This window comes from Danio rerio, chromosome 3 (genome assembly GCF_052040795.2).
Source record: "Danio rerio strain M-AB ecotype USA chromosome 3, GRCz13ab, whole genome shotgun sequence".
NCBI lineage: Eukaryota > Metazoa > Chordata > Actinopteri > Cypriniformes > Danionidae > Danio > Danio rerio.
The window spans coordinates 39,532,995-39,557,082 of NC_141023.1; the positions used below are offsets into that span (position 1 = coordinate 39,532,995).

The window sequence follows — 24,088 nt, forward strand, 5'->3', positions numbered from 1 at the left end:
GCTTAATTAGGTGTACTATATATTTCAATTTAATCATTATGGTGTTACATGGAGAGACATTTTCTTCTGAGGTGGTACTTGGTGAAAAAAGTAAAAAAAAAAACATGATTTAAAGAGAACAATTATAAAAATATAATAATGGATAATATAATATAATATAATATAATATAATATAATATAATATAATATAATATAATATAATATAATATTTTTTCACTTAAATGTTTTTATTTTGTGTTCATTTACATTTGTTTTATTTGTTTACTTGAAGATTGTGTGTTCATATAAGAAGTCAAACTGTAATTTGTTAACACCTACGATGGTTATTTTGTTATTAAAATGGGTTATTCATGATGTTACATAAGTGGGTGCATAAAAATTTCCATAAGAATCCATAAATGTGTCAGTGCTGTGCACAGTGGCGTAGCGGACGGGCCCGCAGGGCACGCACCGCGGGGGGGCCTCGCGTGATTAGGGGGGCCCCACGTCGTCGCGATTTTTAATAATTGAAAATTCAGGAACCGCAATAATCAAACTCTTGGGAACAACTGTGGTCGGAACCAAAGTTTACAGGTCTGTGTTCTCTGAACTCCGCTCAAGCGGTGGACTACTTCATTCTGATTGCTTGCCGCCGAACCGCGTCATAGCCAATGAGGACGCGCCGCTGTTTCTTGCCGCCGGTTCTCGTTAAAAAAAATGAATGACTTCTGGCTACCTTGACGCTCTCGCCACTTTCGGTTTGTGATCGCTCCTCAGTTTGTGAAGGATTCCCCGCGTTGTCACGCCACCCCGCCTCCTTTCCCCGCTCCTCAATTTGTGACATAGATATATACACTAGATATCGCATAGGGACCCTGAGCATGCGTCTATAGCGCCGCCACATTGGTACAGTGCTCCCAGGACAAACGTCATTCAACCGCACTAGTCAAGACAGTGTTATTACGTGAAGATGCTGGACTTAAGCGCTGTCTACGGGTGTAGTAACGAGCAAACAAAGAAAACAAAGCACAAAGGCAGAACATTTCATAGGATTAAGTTTTTTACGTTTTGTATGTTTTGAAATTTGTGCTAAACAGGTCACGTTATTGATAATAATAGCTATAGTCACTTACTGCATTCACCATAAGGCAAAGTAGCACCAACTCGCACTAAACACTCGGTTTATGCTAGTTTTGTTGAATAAATCAGCAAACAATGCAAAAGAAATATGACAAAGAGATGCTGCGCTGCCAGAAACTTGTATTATTGTTGGCTAGCGAAAGAGTCGTTCATAACGGAGATTCATTCACAAACGAATCTTTCCCTCCGTCAGTATGAGAAGTAAAAGCAGGAGAGGAGCTGTGTTTCAGGACATGATTAGATCAAATTTAACAGGGAGAGTGAATAGTACATTTCCATACACACAAACACAAGCTTTTTGTCAGGAATACCCGTGCGATAAGTGATCCATCAATGTAGAAAAGTGATGTCAAATAAAAATTTTCATAATTAAATAAAAAAATGCATACTAACATCCAGGAAAACTCCCGATCACAGATATATGTGTATATCTATGTGTATATGTGTATATCTCCCACCCCACCCCCCACCCCCCGCCTTCAACTGGGGGCCCCGTCGGTGATCCCTGCAGGGGGGCCTCCGCATTTTGCGCTACGCCACTGGCTGTGCAAGAACAAGTGGAAGTGATTTCCCACAAATGTATTGCCATCCTTATAATTACAGATACATTATGGAGTCATTTCTTGATCCATCTTTCAATCTGAGTACCTTTCAAATCAGTGAGATGCAATTAGATTTTAATTGCACAAAAATGTATATTGCAGAAAACAAAAAATAAACCAAGATAAACAGTCTACTACATGTTTACAAAACGGTGATTCATCACATTTAACCAAGCAGGCATTTCAAATTCCTCTTTATTGATGTATTGAATCAAGTCCATTAGCCTAATGCTAATAAGCGAAGGTTCTAATCTAAGCTAAATGCTTTAAACTCTTGAAAAGTTGTGTTTAAAGATGTAGTAATTAGCTATAGTTCAGGTTGAGTTTGCTGACACTTCTGTTTTGTATGTTACAGAGCTTCTGTTTCCGTCTCAGGAGGACCCTGGCAGCTTATAAACCCAAGTGGTGCAAAGATCATGAGGAATGGTCACTTTACCTGTTCTCTCCTCATAACAAGTACGTAATTGTCCTGATATCATTTTACCACTATACTTAAGTGCATTTTTAGACATCATTTCTTTATCTTTATGTGTGACTCTTTATTTTTACTTCACTAGATGATTGATTCATATGATGATTCATTCTTAGTTAGTCTGCAGTTAACAACTCACTGATTTAAATGATTCATTCTTTGAGAATTTGCAGTTGATGGCTTACGGATTGCAATGATCCATTCTGAGTGAGTCTGAAGTTAACAACTCACTGATTCAAATGACTCATTCTTTAAAAGTTTGCAGTTGATGACTCAGTGATTCAAACGATCTATTCTGGGAGAGTCTGCAGTAAACAACTCTCTGATTCAAATGATCTATTCAATGTGAGTTTACAGTTGACTTCTCACTGATTCAAATGATCCATACTGATCTAGTCTTCAGTTAGCGACTCGCTGATTCAAATATTTAATTCTTTGAGAGTTTATAGATGACTCAATGAATGCAATGATCCATTCTGAGTGAGTCTGCAGTTAACAGCTCACTGATTCAAATGATTTGTTCATTGCGAGTTTGCAGTTGACGACTCACTGATCACAGTGATCTATTCTGAGTGAGTCTGCAGTAGACAACTCACTGATTCAAATGATCCATTCAGTGCAAGTTTGCAGTAGATGACTCAATGATTAAAAGTATCCATTCTGAGTGAGTCTGCAGTTAACAACTCACTGGTTCAAATGATTTAATCAATGCGAGTTTGCAGTTAATGACTTAATGATTCAAAATATTCATTCTGAGGGAGTCTGCAGTTAACAACTCACTGATTCAAATGATTCATTCATTGCGAGTTTGCAGTTGATGACTCAATGATTAAAATGATATATACTGAGAGAGTCTGCAGTTTATGACTCACATATTGAATTCTAAGTGAGTTTACAGTTATTGACTTACTGATTCGAATGAGCCATTCTGTGCATGTCTGCAGTTAATGACTCACTGATTCTAAATGAACAATAAAGAGCAAGTGTGCTGTTGACAACTTACAGTTCTTATTCAAATGATCTGGTCAGAGCGAGTCTGTAGTTAACCACTCACTGGTTCAGATTTTCCAGTAAGGAGTGCATTTCCCTAATCCTTCTTTTAAACTAAGTTTGCAATTTCCCAACATAATTATCTATTTTACGAAACAGGGCATACCAAAATTTTCAAAACAGTTTCCCAAACTTATGTGGTTCCCACAACTGTGCACCTGTTGACCTATACTGTAGTTTGAAGAGTAGTTTCCTCCTAATAGCCTATGATTCATGAGCTTAAAAAGATCATGAACTTGACATCACAACATGATGAAATGTTCACATTTGTAATTGTTCTACAATTCTCTTCTAGATTTCGGATGATGTGTCAAAAACTCATCTCTCACAAGATGTTTGATTATGTAGTTTTAGTATTCATCTTCCTAAACTGCATCACTATTGCTCTGGAGAGACCCCATATTCAACAATCTGTAAGTGAAATCTTTAAAGTCATTTGCTATTTTGTTGCTTACTGAATATACAATGAAGTTTGTTCATTTGCTTTTCATTTCAGGAGCGATTATTTCTCCTCGTCTCAAACTATGTTTTCACTGTGATATTTGTTGCTGAAATGACAGTGAAGGTATGATTTAGAGTTTTATATTATTGTTTCTTTGTTAAGAGCATACATTTCATAAAACAGTTGCATAGACGTAATATGGCTTGTGTTAAAGGTTGTGGCCCTTGGTTTCTACTCCGGGAACCAGAGTTATCTAAAGAGCACATGGAATGTTTTGGATGGGGTGCTGGTCTTTGTGTCCCTCATTGACATTCTGGTCTCTCTGGCCTGGACTGGAAACCGAATCTTTGGCATCCTGAGGGTTCTTCGCCTGCTGCGAACTCTGCGGCCACTGAGGTGAGCCAGCGAAAGGTCAAAACATGCACGTCTGAAGCACAGGCGATCAATGAAATCCCCTACACGGTCATTGCTCCAGTTAAGGAATAAACTGAAGGTTAATTATGTGGTTGCATTATTTCCAGAACCTACATGCTACAAGCCCACTTAATGATTCAGCTTAAGCTTGGCAAAGTGAAGTCTGTTAGCCTTGAAATGATTTTAAAGCAGGCAGTGGTTTATTGATCTTAAAGGTCATTCAGACAATTGTGTCATTATATAAATGTTAAATCTATGGAACGGAATCTAAACAGCTTGAAATGGCTTGTCTTTGTTTGTCTGTTTTCTCTCTCTAGAGTAATTAGTCGTGCTCCTGGTCTGAAGCTGGTAGTAGAAACATTGATAACGTCCCTGAGGCCCATTGGGAACATTGTGCTGATCTGCTGTGCTTTCTTTATTGTTTTCGGCATTCTTGGAGTTCAGGTGAATGCATCAGTCACTACATTTTATTGGGGCGAATTAGCTAAAAATATTTTTCAAATGGCAAGATATAAATGTAAAATATTTACAATATGAACAGGTCAAAGATGACACTATAGGTGTTCTCATCAAATTAAAATTGTCAATCGAAGCATTTTGACATTTTAAAACACCAGTGCTGTTCTAAAAATGCCAACACAGACTCATTCTGTGTTGTGGCTGCAGTATCGGGAGTGAAGTGTCTAAATAACACAGCTGAGAACCGGGTAATTAACTGTACTATGCACTCCCAGGGGTGTTACAGTCTGTATCAAAAAGTTGAGAACTTTTTTACTAAGGGGGGGTGGGGGTGATATTGTGGGAGTTTTCCGGAAGAAATAACAAAACAAGATAGTGGTGGGAGATGGGTCTAAAATCAAGGAGTGTTGGCTGGGATGGTGGGTGGGTCAATCTGTGCTTTTGAAAACACTATTGGTTGGGTTTGAAGAAGGAGGAGGGTGGGTCAGTCAGTCAACAGCAGCCTCTGGTGGGTTTATACAAGAATAGCAGATGCGAAAGGCACTCAGGAGAGAAATTTGAGATCTCAAAAAGCGTACACAGTGGTCTCTGGTGGATTCAAAACAAAAACTGCAAAAAAATGTAGCTCCTGGGACATATTTGTCGCTTTCTAGAAATATATATTTAGAGGTACATTTTCAGAATGAATCTGAGTTAAAGAAATGCTCAGCTGTGAGTACTTTATGAACTGATGGAGCATTTAAAAAATGCAGAGCATGGTTTTCAGAGTGGTTTTTAAAGCAATTGCATCTGTCAGCACAGATATTGGGATATTAAATTAGATTTTTGCAATGAGCATGCTATGAACATGTTTGCTTTGATCAATTGCAGCTCTTCAAAGGAAAGTTTTTCCACTGTGAAGGCGGCGATACCAGAAACATCACCAATAAGTCTGACTGTCTTCAGGCAAACCTCAAATGGATCAGAAGAAAGTACAATTTTGACAACTTGGGACAGGTACTGTTTTCCTCAGATATCATTCATAGATTTTATATTTACATTTAGTCATATAGCAGACGGTTTAGTCCAAAATGATTTACTAATGAGGAAGGCATTAAGCAACTTATCCTTAAGAAGCAATACTCACAAGAAGGGCTACTACTACAAATTGTAGGTTTTGACTTTGTTATAAAATTAAAAGCTAAATGTGGGGGAATAAAAGTATAGAGAGGGGGTATTTTGACACTGTGAAGAATAATAACGTGACTGGCTGAATAAAAAAGTGAGGTCATGATGCTCGACCTTCAAAACAAAATTTTCTGCAGTAATATGGTCGAAATGATTCCCAGATTGCATATATGAGTCCTGTAATGGCATTGAATGAATGATGGTTCTCTCTTCTGCAGGCGCTCATGTCTCTTTTCGTGCTTTCCTGTAAGGATGGATGGGTCAATATAATGTATGATGGGTTGGATGCTGTTGGCGTGGACCAGCAGGTTTGCATCTGCTTTGCTCATTTTAGCCAGCATTGTTTCAGCATTTATAAAGATCGTGAGACATTCCTAATTTGTCAAATAATGGATTTGTCCTTTGTCTTCCTGCCCTTCATGTCCACAGCCTGAGCGCAACCACAACCCCTGGATGCTGTTATATTTTATTTCCTTTCTGCTAATCGTCAGCTTCTTCGTCCTGAATATGTTTGTCGGAGTAGTGGTGGAAAACTTCCACAAGTGCCGTCAAGACCAGGAGGAAGTGGAGGCGCGTCTGCTGGAGTTGAAGAGGCAAAAACTGATGGAGAAAAAGCGCAGGAGTAAGGAGAATTGCGGGTCTGGTCGGTAGTCTATTTTTCTGAGCACTGCCTGCTTCAAGAGCCTGAGAGAGAAAGCTAGAGTTTTCTTTTTATTTAAAAAGTCAGAAGCAGTCTAAAGGCTGAGGAAATTCAAAACCCATGCACATTTTGGCACCAATCTGATGTCAGCCTTGGATTGCGATGGACTGCAGCATGTTCCTGCATGAGATGCCCAAAACACTTGGGGCTGCATGACAAGTAAACAGGGCTAGTTTGCACAGTACATGTGAGGTCATCATGGCCAAAGCAGAAGAGCATCCTGCTCTTATTATTAAGTGTGGGGATCGGTTAGTAGAAGTTTGAACTAATAACGACTCTTCAATTGATATATTAGTTTCATTTTAGTATCATTAGAGTGCTTTAAAGTTGAAATGCGAAGTTTGAGCTTGTACAGTCAACAAACATTGATGAATCACATTTCCCACTAAGCAATTTTGTGTTAAAAAGACATTTCAAAAGTTCAAACTTAGCTGATAGTTGATAATAAAGAGTATTTGGCATGCTGTCCCGGGAGAGAGCCCTGAGCTCAGAATATACTCGAGCCCAGGGCTCCCTTTCGTTTGAAGGGCGAGAGGGAAGTTTGAGCTGAGGTAGGTCTTGAGAACTCCCCAGCTTGTGAACGTACTGAGATATATCTGGAGAGTTTTCTTAAGATGCTATTTTGGAGTAGTCAGTTTACTTATGGTGTGTGTCTTTGGACGGTGGGAGGAAACTGGGAAACCTGGGGGAAACCCACATGCAAACTTCACACAGAAATACTGACTGGCCTGGTGAGGAGCCCGAACCAGCGGCGTTCTTGCTGTGAGGCAACAGTGCTAACCACTGGGCTGCCATGCCGCCCTATCAGAGAAAGGGAGGAGTAGGGGTAGAAGGGAACATTCTTCGAGACGAAGATGACTAGAGTGGGAAACTCTGGTCAGTATTCATCTGATTGGTGCAATATACAGAGCTGATGCGGTACCAGCCGTGTTCAGTCATAAGCATGTGATCCTCGAAATTAGTTTATGCAATAGTATCTGGATGCAGCCTTTATGGGCCTACTCACACTATGCCATCCGTACCATGCCCAGGCCCGTTTCCCGGATGGTTTGAGAAGTGTGAGTGCGCTGAATCGGGCTCAAGCACGGTTTACTTGGCCGGCCCTGGCCTGGTAAGAAGAGGTGGGCCTGAGCGCGATTCATTTGGGCTTTGGCGCGGTACGCTTGTAGTGTGAGTGCAAAACACGCCAAAGCCCGAAACTGAAAGCGAGACGTGACATTTAAGGGACTATTTCATATGAATTTATTAATCAATACTGTTCAATGAATGCAAACTGCTGTTGTTTATTAAAGATGCAAACCCCTTACTGCTTGACAGCTGCACACCTTCAGCAGACCTCCTCATTCCTGCAGCACGAGGGCTTTATGATCGTTTATGAGTGCCAAAAGTGGAGGATCTGTTCAGCGAAATATCTGACTGCGTGTCACCGCATCCCTAAGGACTGTTTGGGGAAATATTTGACTGCATGTCACTGCATATCAAACAACTGAAACGATATAACTAAAGAAATGTCTACTGTGCTGAGCGAGAGCGCTTACTGAACAGTGCAGCATCGATGACGTAAGTGTGCCCAGGCCTGATTGTATTGTGAGTGCGGGCCGTCGGGGGAGACGGGAGGGGGGACAAGCGTGCTTTGGCCCGTTTCGAGGCAACTGTACATAGTTTAAGTACGGCTTATGATGCAAGCTGGGATTGCATCACTCAGTGATGCCATGTCAGACACAATGGAGTAAGTGACGTCACTGTGATGGGTAGGGTCAGGGGTGCGTTTAGGTGAGCCCATTAGAAAGCATTGGATGCAGCTAAGATTGCACTGCACCCGGTCTGCATCCAGACCCCCCTCAGTTTATGAGTAAACCACACCTAATAGAGAGCCAAACAAATTAATTCGGGCTGTCACTGACGTCTAATAGACGTCTTAACAATAGTACTAAGACTAGTCATCAAATATACAGGAATGAATGATTGCACGTGTTTGTCTAATCTGTTTATTTGATGACTCTATTTTTAGACTATTATTGGATGTCTATTTTCATTTGCAGCCCAAATTTAGCCCTCCAGGAAATCTATGTGTGGATGTCTGTTTGACATTTTTTTAAAAGCTTGCTGGGTTATTGCAAACAGGCAAAGGTAATGTTTACATTTTGCATCCAAATAAAAAAAAAAAAAAATAGTATTTTTTTTGTATTAGTTAGTAATAGTATTTTGCGATTAGTAAATAATAGTTTTTCATATTAGTAAATAATAGTATGTTTTGTTCAATTTATTTATTTTTTCTTCAATTTTTTATTTTTTTAATTTTTTAATTTTTTCAATTTTTTTATTATTATTTATTATTTAGCAAACAATTTTTACCCATTTTCAAGGCATTAAAGTATTTTTTCCCCAAATTTCAGTGAATCTTCAACAAAAGCCAAATTAAAACTAAAATTGTATGTGATACAAATTAGAAATCGTTTAGAATAGTACAAGACTAGGGAGGAAATTAGGAAAAATTGGGGGGGGGGGGGGTTGTCTGATGTGGTTATATTCTCATGAAAGAGATGAGTTTTCATCTACTTCTTGAATATTGTCAGATATTCTGCAATTTGGATGGGTTGGAGAGGATCATTCCCACAGGAACGCTGAATAAGATGGTTCTGTGAAGTGATTTTGTGGCTTGAAGTGACAAGGCGACACTTATAAGTGCAAATGGAGGTTGGAGGGTGCAGCATATCAATGTTTTGAACTTGATGTGATCTACAACCGATGGCCAGTACAGAGAGATAAAGAGAAGGATGACATGGGCTCTCAGTCATGTTGCTGCATTTTGAAGTTTTATTGCACAGGATAAATGTCCTGCCTAAAGAGCACTGCAGTAGTCCAGCCTAAAAATGAAAAGGATCTGGACACAAAGTTGTGTATCATGCTTTGATGTTGTGTGGTGCAAATCTGCAGGATTGTGTGTTTTTTGAAGGTCAAGTGGCATCAAATATTACTCCCAAGATTTCTGCCTAAATACTGACTTAATACAGAATGTTAGTGTGTATGTGTTAAGGGCTGTTCATGAGTTTTGTGTTTTGACCACAGAAGTGTAAAAGTGCAAAGTTTGTTATTTTAGATGGTATTTTAAAATGTAATCAAGTAATGAAAAAGTACTTTTACATGATCAGTAACACTATTAAACAGTTATCATATTCTAAAGTAGGGCTGGATGATTTGGCCTTAAATCAAAGCAATTATTTTATTTTTTTAATTTTATTTGCCCTCTTAGTTCACTGAGTTTTGTACAGTAAATATGCGAACATATTACAAGAGATTTTTAAATGAAGGGTGCATTACTTGATTTTAAAATAATTGAAGAAACCACACACCATCTCATATCTATGATTATTTATTAAGCATCAGTGCTGAATAACTAAAATTAAAACACACATTTCCTAAAACTAGTCACAAGTAAATAACTTACACTTTAATGTTTTTCATATTAAAAGTAGTAAATAAGCAGTATCTCTTCTGAATAAAACTACTTGTATATCGTGTAAATAATATTTTATCAGAACATTTCTTGAATCTTCTGTAAACAAATATTTTATTTAAAATAACAATTTTATTGTAATGGAAAATATGCCATTTCAAGGCATCTCTGGAGCAGCTTACAATCATCTTCAATGTAGTGCAAGTGAGCGACGTGTAGTTACATTTTTTGAGAGTTGCGCAGGTATGCGACCAATCATAGGCTGCACCAGACCACACTCTTGAGTTTGACACAGGACTTTAAAGCAGCCTTAACAGAGTGGGGTCACATGACTCCACACGCAGTGGGGAAAGTAATTGAAAAAAACTGATCTGAAAAAAATGTGATCGATTATAGGTTCTAAATGTTGATTTCCATTACTTTCCGATTAATCGGACAGCCCTATTATAAAGTTTATTCATTTTTCTTTGGCTTAGTCTCTTTATTCATCAGGCCTCGCCACATGGAAATGAACTGCCAACTTATCCAGCATATGTTTTACACAGTGGATGACCTTCTAGCTGCAACCCAGTACTGGGAAACACCCATACACACTCACTCACACATATACACTACCTCCAATTTAGCTTATTCAGTTCACCCACACCGCATGTCTTTGGACTGTGGAAACAGGAGCACCTGGAGGAAACCCTTGCAAACACAGTGAGAACATGCAAACTCCACACAGAAATGTCAACTGACCCAGCTGGGACCAGCTACCTTCTTGCTGTGAGGTGACAGTGCTAACCACTGCGCCACCATGCCGCCCTTATTATTAAGTTTAACAGTTAAGTTATAAAACCTTGTCATCTTCTTTTGGGGGCATTACTAAACAAACATTGATAAACAGTTTGTTTTAATTATTTGACAACTGTTTACATTCTAACATTGTAATGTTTTAGTAAATATAATCCAGCACACTTTCAATACTTGCTCAAAATGTTATTAAATGTAATGTTTAGGTCTCCTGAGCATATTTAAGAAAACAATTACCATTGAATTATAGCATAGTTTTGCGTTATGGATTATATTCTTACACACTTCATCATTCTTGGGATAAAAATAAGAAGCTTTGATTGGTCTTTTTCTTTTAGTTTTGTGTGGTCAACGGGTGTTTTGTGTTGAATTTGTGATTGCTTATTATATTAAGCACTGTGATTGATCTGCACAGCAATAATTATTGGGTATTGTGTTCTTGATGCTGATTTCCACTCTTTATATAACTGATAATGTTAAACGAACTTTGAACCAATTTTTAAGCAAACATTGATAGTGTGGGTTGATTTGTTTGTTTTTGCTCCCTTTGACTGTGTTTTTTTTTTTATTTTTATTTTTTTATTCAGGTGCGCTGAGTTTGAACAGCCAATTTGAATGTTATCACTGATTGAATGGTAGTTATCAGTGGTTATCAGCTAAGAGATATGGGCCAGTAGGGGCCCTCTGTTAATATTTGTATTGTTTATTACATTTCCATTTTCTTGTATTTTAATAATGTCTACCCCTACCCCAACCCTTAACCCAACCGTCACAGTAATTTAAAAACAAATCTGAATCTGGAGTCTTTTCTATTAGTATAGCTAATTAACCATGTGAATGGATGATAACCAGGCAATAGGCATAGAAGGCCCCTACTGGCCCATATCTATCAGCTTATAACCACTGACAATGCCCATTCAATCGAGATAACATTCAAAGCGGGTGGTTTAAACTGATGGAATGTTTTAGTAATGGATCAAAAGTGAGTTTATTGTCCTAATAATGCAGGAGAACTGTGACAAAAGAGAAAGTGGTTGGTCTGTGACAGTTTCTAAGATAGAATAATGTAATATTCTACATTATAGTGTTGAACTCAAACAAATGTTACAGCATTATATCCAGTTGAGAGATGAGAAATGGTCAGCTTGTTGCAGTCTGGCTGTCAGTCGGAATCACTTTGGCACACTGAGGGCACTATTGGCATTGTCTGGTTCACTTCTGTGAGTATTAAGGATTCTAAGTAAGAAGGCCATGATTTTACGTGACTAAACATATAAATGTGAAGAAGTGTGGTCTTTGTTTAAGCACCATGCCTGCCACTGCAAAAAAAGAGAAATGTTTCTGATAAATGATCTTTTGCATAAAGGCTGACAGTTTTATCTACTTTTGACACACTTGGCTCCTCCAGCCTTTACTGCAGTCAAGGGATTAATCGTGTATGTGACTATGACTTACAGTACTCATAGCAGTTTTATTTGCCTGGATCTATTCAATGATCCTCAATGCATTCATCTGGGTGAGATCAAAGGACGTTTAATGAAACAATCAACACAGAGGGAATTAACAGGACAAGGAAGAGAAAGGGGCAAATCTTTTAAAATAGGAACAGTGGGCCTCATTTATGAAATAGATGTTGAATGTGAAGTGTGTGGATGGTCATTTCAACACAAAACTCTAATCAATATTAATCAATATGGATGTGAGTGGTGTATATAGCTTCAATTAAATATCATGTCTGGTCTCAGCTCGTGCACATAAATTATTCAGTTAGCATGAAGGCATGCTTACCTGTTTGGATGTCTAAAAGATAATAATTAGGATTATCTCATTTTAATAGGTATCTATTATCCAGCATAAACCACGGCGAATGAAGTTCTGCACAAGACTTTTGGCCAGCGGAGAAATTAAAATGGTCGTGCCCAACTGAGTCTGGTTCTCTAAAGGTTTTTTTTCTTCACTCCCATCAGGTGAAGTTTTTTTCCCTCTCCGCTGTCGCCACTGCCTCGCATGGTTCAGGATTGGTAGAGCTACGCATCGATGAATTTGCTCTTCAGTGTTTGAACTCTCAGTAATGATTAAATCACACTGAACTGAGCTAAACTGAACTGAACTGAACTTAAACACTAAAACCTGAACCACACTGTTCCAGTTACTGAACCACACTGTTCCAGTTACTATGACCATTTATGTGAAGCTGCTTTGACACAATCTACATTGTAAAAGCGCTATACAAATGAAGCTGAATTGAATTGAATTGAACTATAGTTTAATATGTAAAAATTGAGACTTTGGTGTGATTTGACATGTCATTACATTAATACTAGGCTACATTAATACATTTTATTACTTAAATCGAAACTTGTATGAGAGTTCTATTATTAAAGATTTATTTAACATGAGAACACATTACTTTTATATATGCATCTGTAATAAGTCACCATGTTTACATGTGGAGCGAACTCTGTAACCTAAAGGGCAGAAATCTTGCTGTGACAATATGTTAAGGCTTATTTAAATCACTTTGATCTAGGGATGTCCAGATCCGATCACTTGTTTGGAAATCGTGCCCGATCACACGGTTTCAGACTCAATTGGAATCGGATGTTACTTCCCAATCAGTACTCGAATATACCTCTATAGTTATGCGGTGGCACAGAGTTAGACCTTGTTCTTGACTTTATACAGAAACAGCGTGTGAAGCATGTGATATGACATCACTTTGTTGCAGAGACGCTATTGGTTTAATGCCGGCAAAGTAGAACACAGAAGAAGCTTGAAGCGGAAAGTGCGAGTATGTCTGCGGTCTGGAGATATTATGAAGTTGATGACAACATTGCCATAGCAAACTGTAAGATATGTAAACTTAGGATTGCCTGCTGGGTATTTTAAGTTGATGTGCTATTTGTTTTTATATTAGTTTTTTTATATATATATATATTTACTGTCCAAAAGTAAAGAACTTTTGTTATTTATTGCTTGATTGTTCAAGCTAACTCACAGAGTTGTTGAATGTTAAAATAAGGCGAAGCAATAAAAAATAAGGAACATCCTGAATCTGTTTCTTTGCTCCTTTTGATAAATTTTTCTATATATATTATAGTAGTATCGAATGAAGTTTCGGTATCGTTAGAAACTCAAAGACTCGAGGGCAAAAGATTAAAAAAACTGATCGGGACATCCCTACTTTGATACTTTGAACCCTAAATAACAAGCTACAAGTGTCCAGCAGTTGATGCCACAAACCAAGCTGATGTTGCATTGATAGAACACATCCAAATTGTGTATGTGTTTGAAAACGTAACATACTGTAGTGCATTTAGTCATAGTTTAAGGCCATTTGGTGATTTCAGTTATAAAACAGCACATATCCTTTGGTTGTGTGTAATGATGTTGTGTCTTCTGGGAAACTTTGAATGCTTTCACATTATCCACATTAGCTGCACTGATTAAGAGTCCAAGTCTCGGTCTGACTGGTGTGATTCTTTTTATGGTAAATTTGATTGGACGGGAGTCACGTGACTGATTATTCTACTTAGTTAATCACTGACTACATTAACATGGACATCAGTAATCAAATTATCTGCCTTAATCTTAATAAGACAATAATAGGATGAAGGTGTTTACATAAGTTGCTTTTTGAATGTTGCTTTCATGATCCCGTTTTGCATGTTGCATAGCATTTGATTTAATTAACGTCATTGCGTCACCACTTTATCCACATTTCCTCTGAAGTTTCATGTAAATTTGGGTGTTTCATTTTTAATTTGTCGACTTATACTGCAATTTGGTACTTTCACTTTCGTTTAGGAATATTCATTCATCCCCCATGACAAACAGGATATTGGATGCGAGTATGAACTGCTGGAGGAGTGTTATTGTAATGGAATTTGATACAGCATGCCATATGGGAAAAAACCTCCGCATATCGCGGTGTGTGTGTCTGTGGTCCTATTGACTCAATAGGTGCAGAGAATATTGTCAAACAGTCGTGTGTGTACAGACTATCCTGTCGCAAATATTGATTCTACATGACGGTAATAGTTTGATTAAGGTGTGTACTGCCTTTCAGTAATGCGACTGAAATTGGCTCACTCCACATGTCTTAATCCAATTTCTGTTTAATTAGATTATGACCTTAATCCGATTAAATTAATTTTAAAAATCGCTGTTTACATTGTGGGCTCTTAAACAGAGTATGTTCTTCATCATGTTAAAATCAGATTATTGGTGTCGTTGTAAACGTACTCATTTAGACAAGAACAAACAAACATCAAGAGGATATTGGTAGATTAAAAACACAGCACTAAAATTGTACTCAAGTAAAAGTAAATGTGCATATTTTTTGGGCTAATTAGTAATGTGCTACTTCTGGGAAAAACTACTCATGGTAATTTAATTATTTGCAATCAGTTATTTTACACCACTGACGAATCAGCCGATTCGATTGTTAGCGCTCAGTTGAATGGACGTTATCAGTGGTTATTAGCTTATAGGTATGGGCCAGTAGGGGACTTCTGTGCCTATTGGTAGGCTGTTATCCTCCATCCACATAGTTAATCAGCTATTGATCACATACTCCTGCGGCCGGAAGTTAACAATAATTATTTTTATTATTTATTCAACTTCCCGTTAATTGTATTTTATTAACGTCTACCCCTATCCCAACCCTAAACCAAACTGTCACAGTAATGTAAAAACAGATCAGGAACTGGAGTCTCTATTAATATAGCTGATTAACCATGTGGATGGATGATAACAGCCTTCTGAGCCTACCAGCCAATGTAAAACTGCATATTTACTATCTTAACAGCCTTTTTAAAATTAGCATAGCTCTGAGACTACTGCACATCGCAAAAATAATGTGTTGTATAGTTAATTCTGCACACCCACAAATCATATGGTCCATCCTTGAGCTTATTTATCAAGTATTTAGGTTTATTTATAATAAAACTTTCACTAAAGGAGCAATAAGTTCAGCTTAACTCATATCATATTCTGCAGAGTTCAGCAGATTTTCCTCCAAATTCAGAGCAGAAAAAAAGCATATAACACATAACACAGATTCCATCTGGGCCTGCCAATATTGCATCATACTGAAATACAGGCTGTTTCTATGTGCGACTTTAAAAGACTTTTAAGGTGGCCTTGAGAGTCATACAGCACAGTATCTTCTAATGCGACAAGATCCATGTAACAGTTATACTGTATACCTGCATGTTTAACTCTATCAGATATTCAGCAGCTCAAAGGCTTCTCTCTTGGCGTATGGGATTTACCTGTACACACGCTTTTACGGCAGACTCAGAAAGATGGATTTAATCTCGAATCAATTTTATGGTTGCTGTCATGTCCGATATATCACTCATAGGACAACTAATCGATGAACAGTCACCTCTAAGCTCTCCTTGAGAAATACTCACTGAAATCATATGTTCTCCAACACACACACTGCCATGTTTACAACGGCATGTTCACCAAAAGCAGCATGCTTGAAACCCATGAAGGCACAAGTGCTGCAGAAGAGGACTGAAAACGGATAGTAAAATCACAGTAATGATGAGCACTGGTCCTCTGTGTAGCATTCGTCCCCTCACACCCTGTGCCTTTTGCCTCTGCATCAGTGATTTGGTTTATTTGTGTTTACCCTGCACTGACTCTTTTGTGTTCTCTGTCTGTATGGCTGTATCAACAGAGGCACTCCGGAGACCATATTATGCTGACTATTCTCCAGCCCGGCTTTACATCCACACACTGTGCACCAACCACTATTTGGACCTGTTTATAACCGGCATCATCTGCATCAACGTAGTTACCATGTCCATCGAGCATTTCAATCAGCCTTCTGTGAGTATATGAACACTTTGAAGTCTTCTGGGGTGTGTTTCCCAAAACCATCATTAGACAACTGAGGCTAAATTTTTGACTGTTTAAACAGTTCAGCGATTTAAATCTATTGTTTTGAGATTGAACAGAGTGCGTTTTTAAGGCTTTGATGTGTTTATAAGATGCAAAGCAATGTGTGCGCATGCTTCATTTGTAGAAAATCACTGTATTTTGTCATATATCTTATTTTGATTATATACAGCTACTCAGCTAACATGATAACAACTGTCATATACAGTAGTTCCTCTGAAAGGCCCGCCCACAAGAGGCTCTGATTGGTCAGCTAACAAAATGTGCTTTAGTATGCGGATCTGCTCCACATCACCAGGAAAAGCATCATGCCTTTACAAGCACATGCTTTTGCGCTGTGTAAATATTGCCAATCAGAGTATCTGTTAGTCGTATCAGTTTGTACCTGAATCAGACAAAAAATGAAAGAAGACTTAGCTGAACCGCACGCCTGCTCTCTAAAGTAAAATCTGACAAGTGTCCTTTGGAAGCCCAAATACAGAAACAAGACAACCTCTGTGGAAATATCAGTGTTTGCACGACATTTTAGCTTTGTCCGCTACATTATAGCCTTAAAGCGTGTGTATGTGCACGGTGTAAGCATTTAACCTGAAATCCTTGTGATCTAACCAGGCCAGATATATATTTTTTGTAGTCCCCAAACTTTGTTTGCTGTAGGCTTTGCTACGCTAACTCTGTAAAAGCCAATAGCCGCGTTTCCACTATCGCACCTGAATCGAGCATGCCAGGGTGAGCCAGGGCAAGTTGCGTTTCCACTATCACTTCTGGGGCCTAATTTGGCCAATGCAGGGCTTCATCGGGGCCAGCGGCCAGCCTTTTTTGGCATGCATTTAAAATATTTTCCTCTATATGTTACAGATAGAGTCACTATAGACTACTAGATAGATTGACAGATACACTAATTGGCTTATTATCTACACTGTAAAAACTATTTTAACCTCTTGAAAGATATTGAGATGATATTGACAGAATTTGGAATGTTCTCAGTTTTATCTTATCAACATATTACCTGTTTTTTTTTTTATTAATATTTTATTTATTTATTTATTTATTTATTTATTTATTTATTTATTTATTTATTTATTTATTTATTCATTTATTTACCTATTTGGTCCCAAAATTTGATTGTGACTTTTTAAGATTATAATTTTGGCCGAGGTTGTGTTTTTCGGTCCAATCATTTCAATCCTGAAAATAACCCTTCTGTTAACATTTTTAAAGCATATTTACTAATACTTACTAATATAATAGGTTTTCTAAACCCAAACAAAAATATTAGTGTAACTAAGATGTTTTTGTTTTTCCATAATTTTATTAATTGTTCTTCAGTTGCATAAAGTAGCACTAAGCACTTTTTCATGGCAAAATAATAATAAACATATTATTTCTTTTTTATATAATGCAAGAACATTTATACATTTGTGGTTGTGGGTTTACTATTGCATTGCACTGCATTAAAACTGCTGATATAATTGTTTCTATCTTCCACAGTATCTTGACGAGGCACTTAAATACTGTAACTATGTATTTACAATCATCTTCATAATTGAGGCTCTGCTTAAACTCGTGGCATTTGGAATACGGAGATTCTTCAAAGACAGGTATTGGAACCTATATGGATCTTTAAACACCTAATATGGCCAATCTAATGTGTATATCAATCCACTTGTATCATATTGAATAGATTGCAAACACTATTTTTGTCAGATTTTATTTGATTATGTGACTTTGACTCCTAAATTCTTATTGTACAAGAAACAAAATGTGCTATATTTTTAAATAATACCACAACACCCTAAATCAAACAGCCAAATTTGGGCTGATATTTCATGTAGCCTAATGCACTTTAGATCAGGGGTGTCGAAACATGGTCCTGACTCCTGCAGGGCCACTGTTCTGTATATTTAGCTCCAACTCTATTTGAATAAACCTGAGCCAGCTAATTGAGCTCTTACAGTGTACAATTGCCCTCCAGGACTGAGTCTAAACACCCCTGCCCTGGATAGTATTTAGTTTATACTGATTATATACATTACATTCTAATTACCTTGTTGTTTTAACTAAGCCGTCCTGTTGTATTTTAGATTCTGATGCAAAAGTCACAGTAAGAATGTGCTTTGGGAGACTCCTTAACCTCTATGACCTTGTCTTTTATCACAGGCTCTATTTGTGCATTGGATAAACTTGTGTTCTTAGATATCTTTAGTCATGCAGGGAATTTGCTAGTGCTTAATCCGATAACGTTAATTAAAGACTTCATTGGCTTTGTGTACAGCAAACATATTTCTTGATTCAGAGATGGTGTGCACTGATTGATTATTCAAGCCAACAAAGACGTGAGATTAAAGCATGGCAGACTCTTTTTCAGATCAGACAGAAAAGATCATGCAGGGTAATTAAAGAACGTCCATCAAAAATTATCTATACTTGAGGGGTCAATATTTAATGTGAGAGATTAAAAGATGAGATGGATAATGTAAATCTATATTATTCTTCTCCTTAAAAAGGCTGAAATCTTTGTAACAAGTGACATTGATGGCTATTAAGTAAACTACTGTACAGTCAACAACGTAGTGCTTGTGTCCGCACTTGTGTACATGTACTGTAACATACAAGAAATTTAATGTGATTAAAGCCCTGATTAACATAGGGTGAAATTCTTTTTTGTTCACTGAAAATGCACAGGGTCCTATTTCAACAATCTAAGCACATGGTACAGATGTCTAAATCCACTTAGGCTATATTAACGACATGCTCAGCATGCTCTTAATAAATAATGAATGCATTTTGTGTGTAACCTGCTACAAACTAATTAGAGTCTCTTATTTAGGGCCGCACAATTATATTGTTTTAACATCGACATCACAATGTGAGAATCTGCAATAGTCACAATGCAGTATGTCACACAATTTCAACTTAATTTAAACCATTTGAAACACAAGAAATTATAAAGTTTGTAATTTGTCAAATTTTTTAATAAAGATGAATTGTGTTAAATATTTTTACAAGGAAGTCTATACTGTGTTATTTTAAACTAGTTTATTGCATTTCTCAATACTGTTAGCCTCCACTGAAATCCATAAAGCGATGTTTGTTTCATTTTAGTTTTTCTCGTGTTTTCATCTGTGCTTTAATCTATTTAAGTTTATTTTAAATTTATTTATTTTAGTGCAGATGCACTCCAGTATAAAAATCATCCCTATCAATGTAAAACTATGAATTCTTTCCAAAGAGTAATTTTATGAAATTGTATTCATATCGTAATGCATTGCAGAAAAACTAAATATTTAAATTGTTTTTGTCCTATATCGTGCACCCATACTCCCATTACCTTGTATAAACTGTGTGACATGGCATATTCACTATTAATCACAACTGCATCAGACTGTAACTAGCTAAAAAACTCTTCAGTTGCATCAGGCGATGTATTGCGCAGTGTATGACAGGGCCACTAAACACCATAAACACTCATTACAGTGATATTTCGATACATATTTAAATATGAGCTGCACTCTTTTCTCTTTTCAAACATATTAAATTACAAATCATAGACTCTGTGTTGACTCTTTGGTGATGTCCAAAGAGCTGCAGGAAATTACTTTTTTATTCGCTGATAACATGTCTCTGTAAATATCATTAGTATGAAAAGGAACATAATTTGTTGCCGTCATACTGCCTCTTAGCATTCATTTTGCCTAGAAACTGCAGTCAAACACATGTTGAAGTACATGTTTTCAATGAAAATGTGTTGTAAAACAGAGCAGTAAGAAAACAGCAGCTAAGAAAACATCTGCTCACAGCGAAATGAATATGTTCAGTCAAAATGTGAATTACACTCAAAAATCAAACAAAAAGTGCTCAGGGGTAGCTTAAATAATGTATCACTACTCTTTGGGTAAGGAATGTACTAGAATAAACAGCAAAAAATCAGTCCAAGGCACTTGAAAAGTGTGGAAAACAATATTTTCTTTAAAAAGTTTTTTTTTACACATTTTGAGTGCCTTGGATTGATTTTTTCTGTTTATTGTGAATTGCACTGTTATAATAGTTTAAATATAATAAATATTTGACACTATACATCAGAAATGCCTAAATTTTGACTCACGGGCCAAATTTGGCCCATGGTAAACTTTGATCTAGCCTGCCATCCCATCTGAAAAGAGAAGGAGATTATTGGGGGTGTAATTGGGGGCATCATTTCTAATTTTAGTAGCAGTATCAGCGGATATTAAGCAGACAGTCTACTAGTACTCAAATAGACATCAAAATAAAGTGTTACCAAATATTATTATTTTAATTAATACAATTTAAAATAATGTATTATGTTTATTTTTAAATATTAAAAAAATAAATTAGCAAATGACCCAACTACTTGTAGAACGGTTTGGTATATATGTAAAACAGTTTGGTATATTTACCTTCAGCTCGAAGACTCAATCAAGTTTGTTTTTTGGTTCTTCATAAGTAAAAGTTTGTGCACCCCTGCTGTAGATTATTTAGATTTGTAATGTGAGCCTCTTTCTTTACAAACCTCACTGACAGTACAGAATATCTCTTTTAGCATTATCCTGAATCTTAGCATTAAATTGGTTTATATTCATTCCTAGTGGTTTACGCATTGATAGTAAAAATGCATCTAAAAATATAGACTATTTTCCTTTGTTCTTATAGCATTTTTATGAGCAAAACTGCAATTAAAACAAAGTCAGGCAAGTAGATTCTGAAATGAATTATGTATATTAGCAAAGGATAAATTCACTAACCTCTCTAACACATTGTAAAACACCTTTATAATTAAGTGCGACTTGTCATTAAGTCATGACTTAATATGTGGCGTCTAATGTCAGGTTGTGCACAGGGGAATGGGATGAATCATTTTTATCAGTTAAATGAAACATGCAAAGTAAAATGGGGTCACGATCCCTGTTGTTTATCATTAATCCCACATTAGCACGTGTCCAGGCGCAATCAGCCGTATGCTGTTGTATTTGCAATATGCCCATTAATCTACATACTGCTTGTTTGCTCAGTTTGCTTAATGTTCTGACACAGATTAGCTAAATGACGCTTGTTGCTGGATGCTATATTTTAAGTATGATGTCGTAATGTGCCGGCAGATGGAACCAGCTGGATCTCGCAATAGTCCTACTCTCTATCATGGGCATCACTCTGGAGGAGATTAAGATGAATGCAGCGCTGCCCATCAACCCCACCATCATCCGTATTATGAGAGTGCTAAGAATCGCAAGAGGTACTGCTGCTATTGAAGCTCACAGAACTGTAGGAACTTGTGTAAATGAAGCATTTATTAACATGCAGAGTAATTATAACTATATGCCTGAAAAATAAGATGGCTAAATGTTCCTTTGAGTGGTTTATTAATTATTTATTCTGAATGATCTTGAATAACTGGTTTGTAAATTGGTAAATAATGCAATATTTAATTTACTAATGTAAATGAATTATTAACAAAGTTTGAAAATACAATCATTAAGCACATTAGAGAACTCTTTAGTTTAGGTCACAATTACTGCTTTAATAAACCATTAACTAACACTACTATCTTAAACTACTAATTAGCTGTTTATTAATACTTAGTAAGGTAGAAATTGGGTTTAGGTTTTGGGTTGGATTAGGGATGCAGAATAAGATCATACTTTATAACTACTAATAAATAGTTAATATCTTAATATTAAGCTGGTAATAAATAAGTAGTTAGCATGAAGTGTGAACTTAACTAAAAACATTACCGCACATTACATATGAGCTTATAAGTAGGCCCACACAAGCAGAAATCCACAGATCTCTGCAGATTTTTTAGCCAATCGTTGAGTCTATTTATTAACTTGTGTTAATGAGTGTAAATATATATTTATTCAGTTTTTATAATAATTTCAGTATTAACTAATATGCAAATGTTTATATGATTTATTTACAAGATTGTTTGTAAAGTAATATTTTCTATATTTCTGTAGGTATTACAGTATATGTTTGTTTACCAAACATATAATACTTTGTTTCCCTAATAAGTGGATCTAATTGGATTTGCATTAAATTCCTTAAATAAAAGTTAAAATGTTATTATATTTAAACTATTCTGCAGCAATCCGCAGATTTATTTATTTATTTATTTTTTACAAAATTCTGCTCAGAAATACCAACGTAATCTCACAGCAATTTGTAATTTTTTGATTTAGTGGCTAATTCATATGAATTAGTAGCAGACGGGCAATTTTAGGATAAGGTTGTCAGCTCCTTATGGGGTAAACAAAAAAAAATATGTATATATAAAAATGTTTGACTAATATGGTTAGTATGATTGAATTAATATGATTGAATAATAATCTAGCAGTATTCTACAGTATGGCATAGAGAGACGTAGCCAGGTAGGCTCAACACACCTGTTTACTGTAGTACAAACTATTTTCTATACTCAAATACATTTTTTTCCATGCATTAAATAAATAAAAGTGTCCCTTTTCTAATTCAAAATGCCATAAATATACATATAAAAACTGTACAGGCTAATTTACATATTTCACTATCATAATATCAGACAGATTTATTCTGGCCTTGCTTATAAGTAGGCCCACATGGAATCTGCGTGCAGAAATTCGCAGATTTTAGCCCATCGAGTCTATGTATTTACATTTATTCCGTTTTTAAATTCATGTCACTAATATTATTGTGATGTAATAATAATAATATTATTAAATGGTACATATGATTTATTTACAATTCAGTTTGTAAAGTAATATGTTCTGTCTTTTTGTGGAGATATTATATGAGAGGCTTGCTTTGTTTACTAAATAAAGTGGATCCAATTGGATTTGATTTGTGAACATTAAATAAAAGTTAAAAAGCTATTGTTTTTAGTTGTGATACTCCTAAAACTATTCTGCATTAGTTTTTACTAAATTCGTAGCAGAAATAACAAAAAATTTCCTCAGATTATGTCTGGCCCTACTTACTGTATAAGTCAAGAACATAGCGTTTGTTTCTGTATTCATAAATTGCTTTCTAATGTCTATTAATGTAGCATTAATGCTTGACAAATGATAAACTCTTTGCTAATGCTTATTAATTTATTTATTGTATGCAGATATTATAAAGTGTTTTTACTATTACAAATAGCCTGAGATGTGTTTTAATGCCAGAATTGTTGAGTTCAGTAATGACTATATGGACGTGGGTTTGTCTTTGTGTTCTGACCACAGTGCTGAAGCTGTTAAAGATGGCTACAGGCATGAGATCCCTACTCGACACCGTAATGCAAGCTTTACCACAGGTACCTGTTGTCTGTTTTATATTCATTTATTCAAATGTGTAAATTGGGAAAAGTTTATATTTCGTCACCTTGGAATTGTAAGGTTCTATCTGCTTTCTAAATGATTTTGAGATGTTGAGCTTCAAAGTTTTTGAATTCCATATAGCAAACAAAATGTGTACCACAGTTCTCTTTCATACATTAACATGACATAGACCCTAAATGTGCTCT

At 36.3% G+C, this 24,088-nt stretch overlaps 1 protein-coding gene across 10 annotated transcripts in view; it reads left to right on the plus strand.

Moving 5' to 3' along the window:
- The window catches only part of cacna1ha (calcium voltage-gated channel subunit alpha1 Ha), a 264,933-nt gene that overhangs the window by 230,445 nt on the left and 10,400 nt on the right, over positions 1–24,088 (plus strand). For 7 of the 10 annotated variants that reach the window (XM_087244883.1, XM_087244885.1, XM_087244886.1 and 4 more), the window contains 12 exons: positions 2,077–2,177; positions 3,539–3,656; positions 3,740–3,808; positions 3,900–4,081; positions 4,417–4,543; positions 5,429–5,554; positions 5,944–6,033; positions 6,155–6,347; positions 16,370–16,521; positions 18,082–18,191; positions 21,708–21,841; positions 23,808–23,878. In XM_087244883.1, coding sequence (XP_087101009.1) covers positions 2,077–2,177; positions 3,539–3,656; positions 3,740–3,808; positions 3,900–4,081; positions 4,417–4,543; positions 5,429–5,554; positions 5,944–6,033; positions 6,155–6,347; positions 16,370–16,521; positions 18,082–18,191; positions 21,708–21,841; positions 23,808–23,878 — 1,473 coding nt within the window. Of the gene's footprint in view, positions 1–2,076; positions 2,178–3,538; positions 3,657–3,739; positions 3,809–3,899; positions 4,082–4,416; positions 4,544–5,428; positions 5,555–5,943; positions 6,034–6,154; positions 6,369–16,369; positions 16,522–18,081; positions 18,192–21,707; positions 21,842–23,807; positions 23,879–24,088 lie in introns of all 10 variants that reach the window. The other 3 variants (XM_087244884.1, XM_087244889.1, XM_087244891.1) reach the window with 1 other exon arrangement.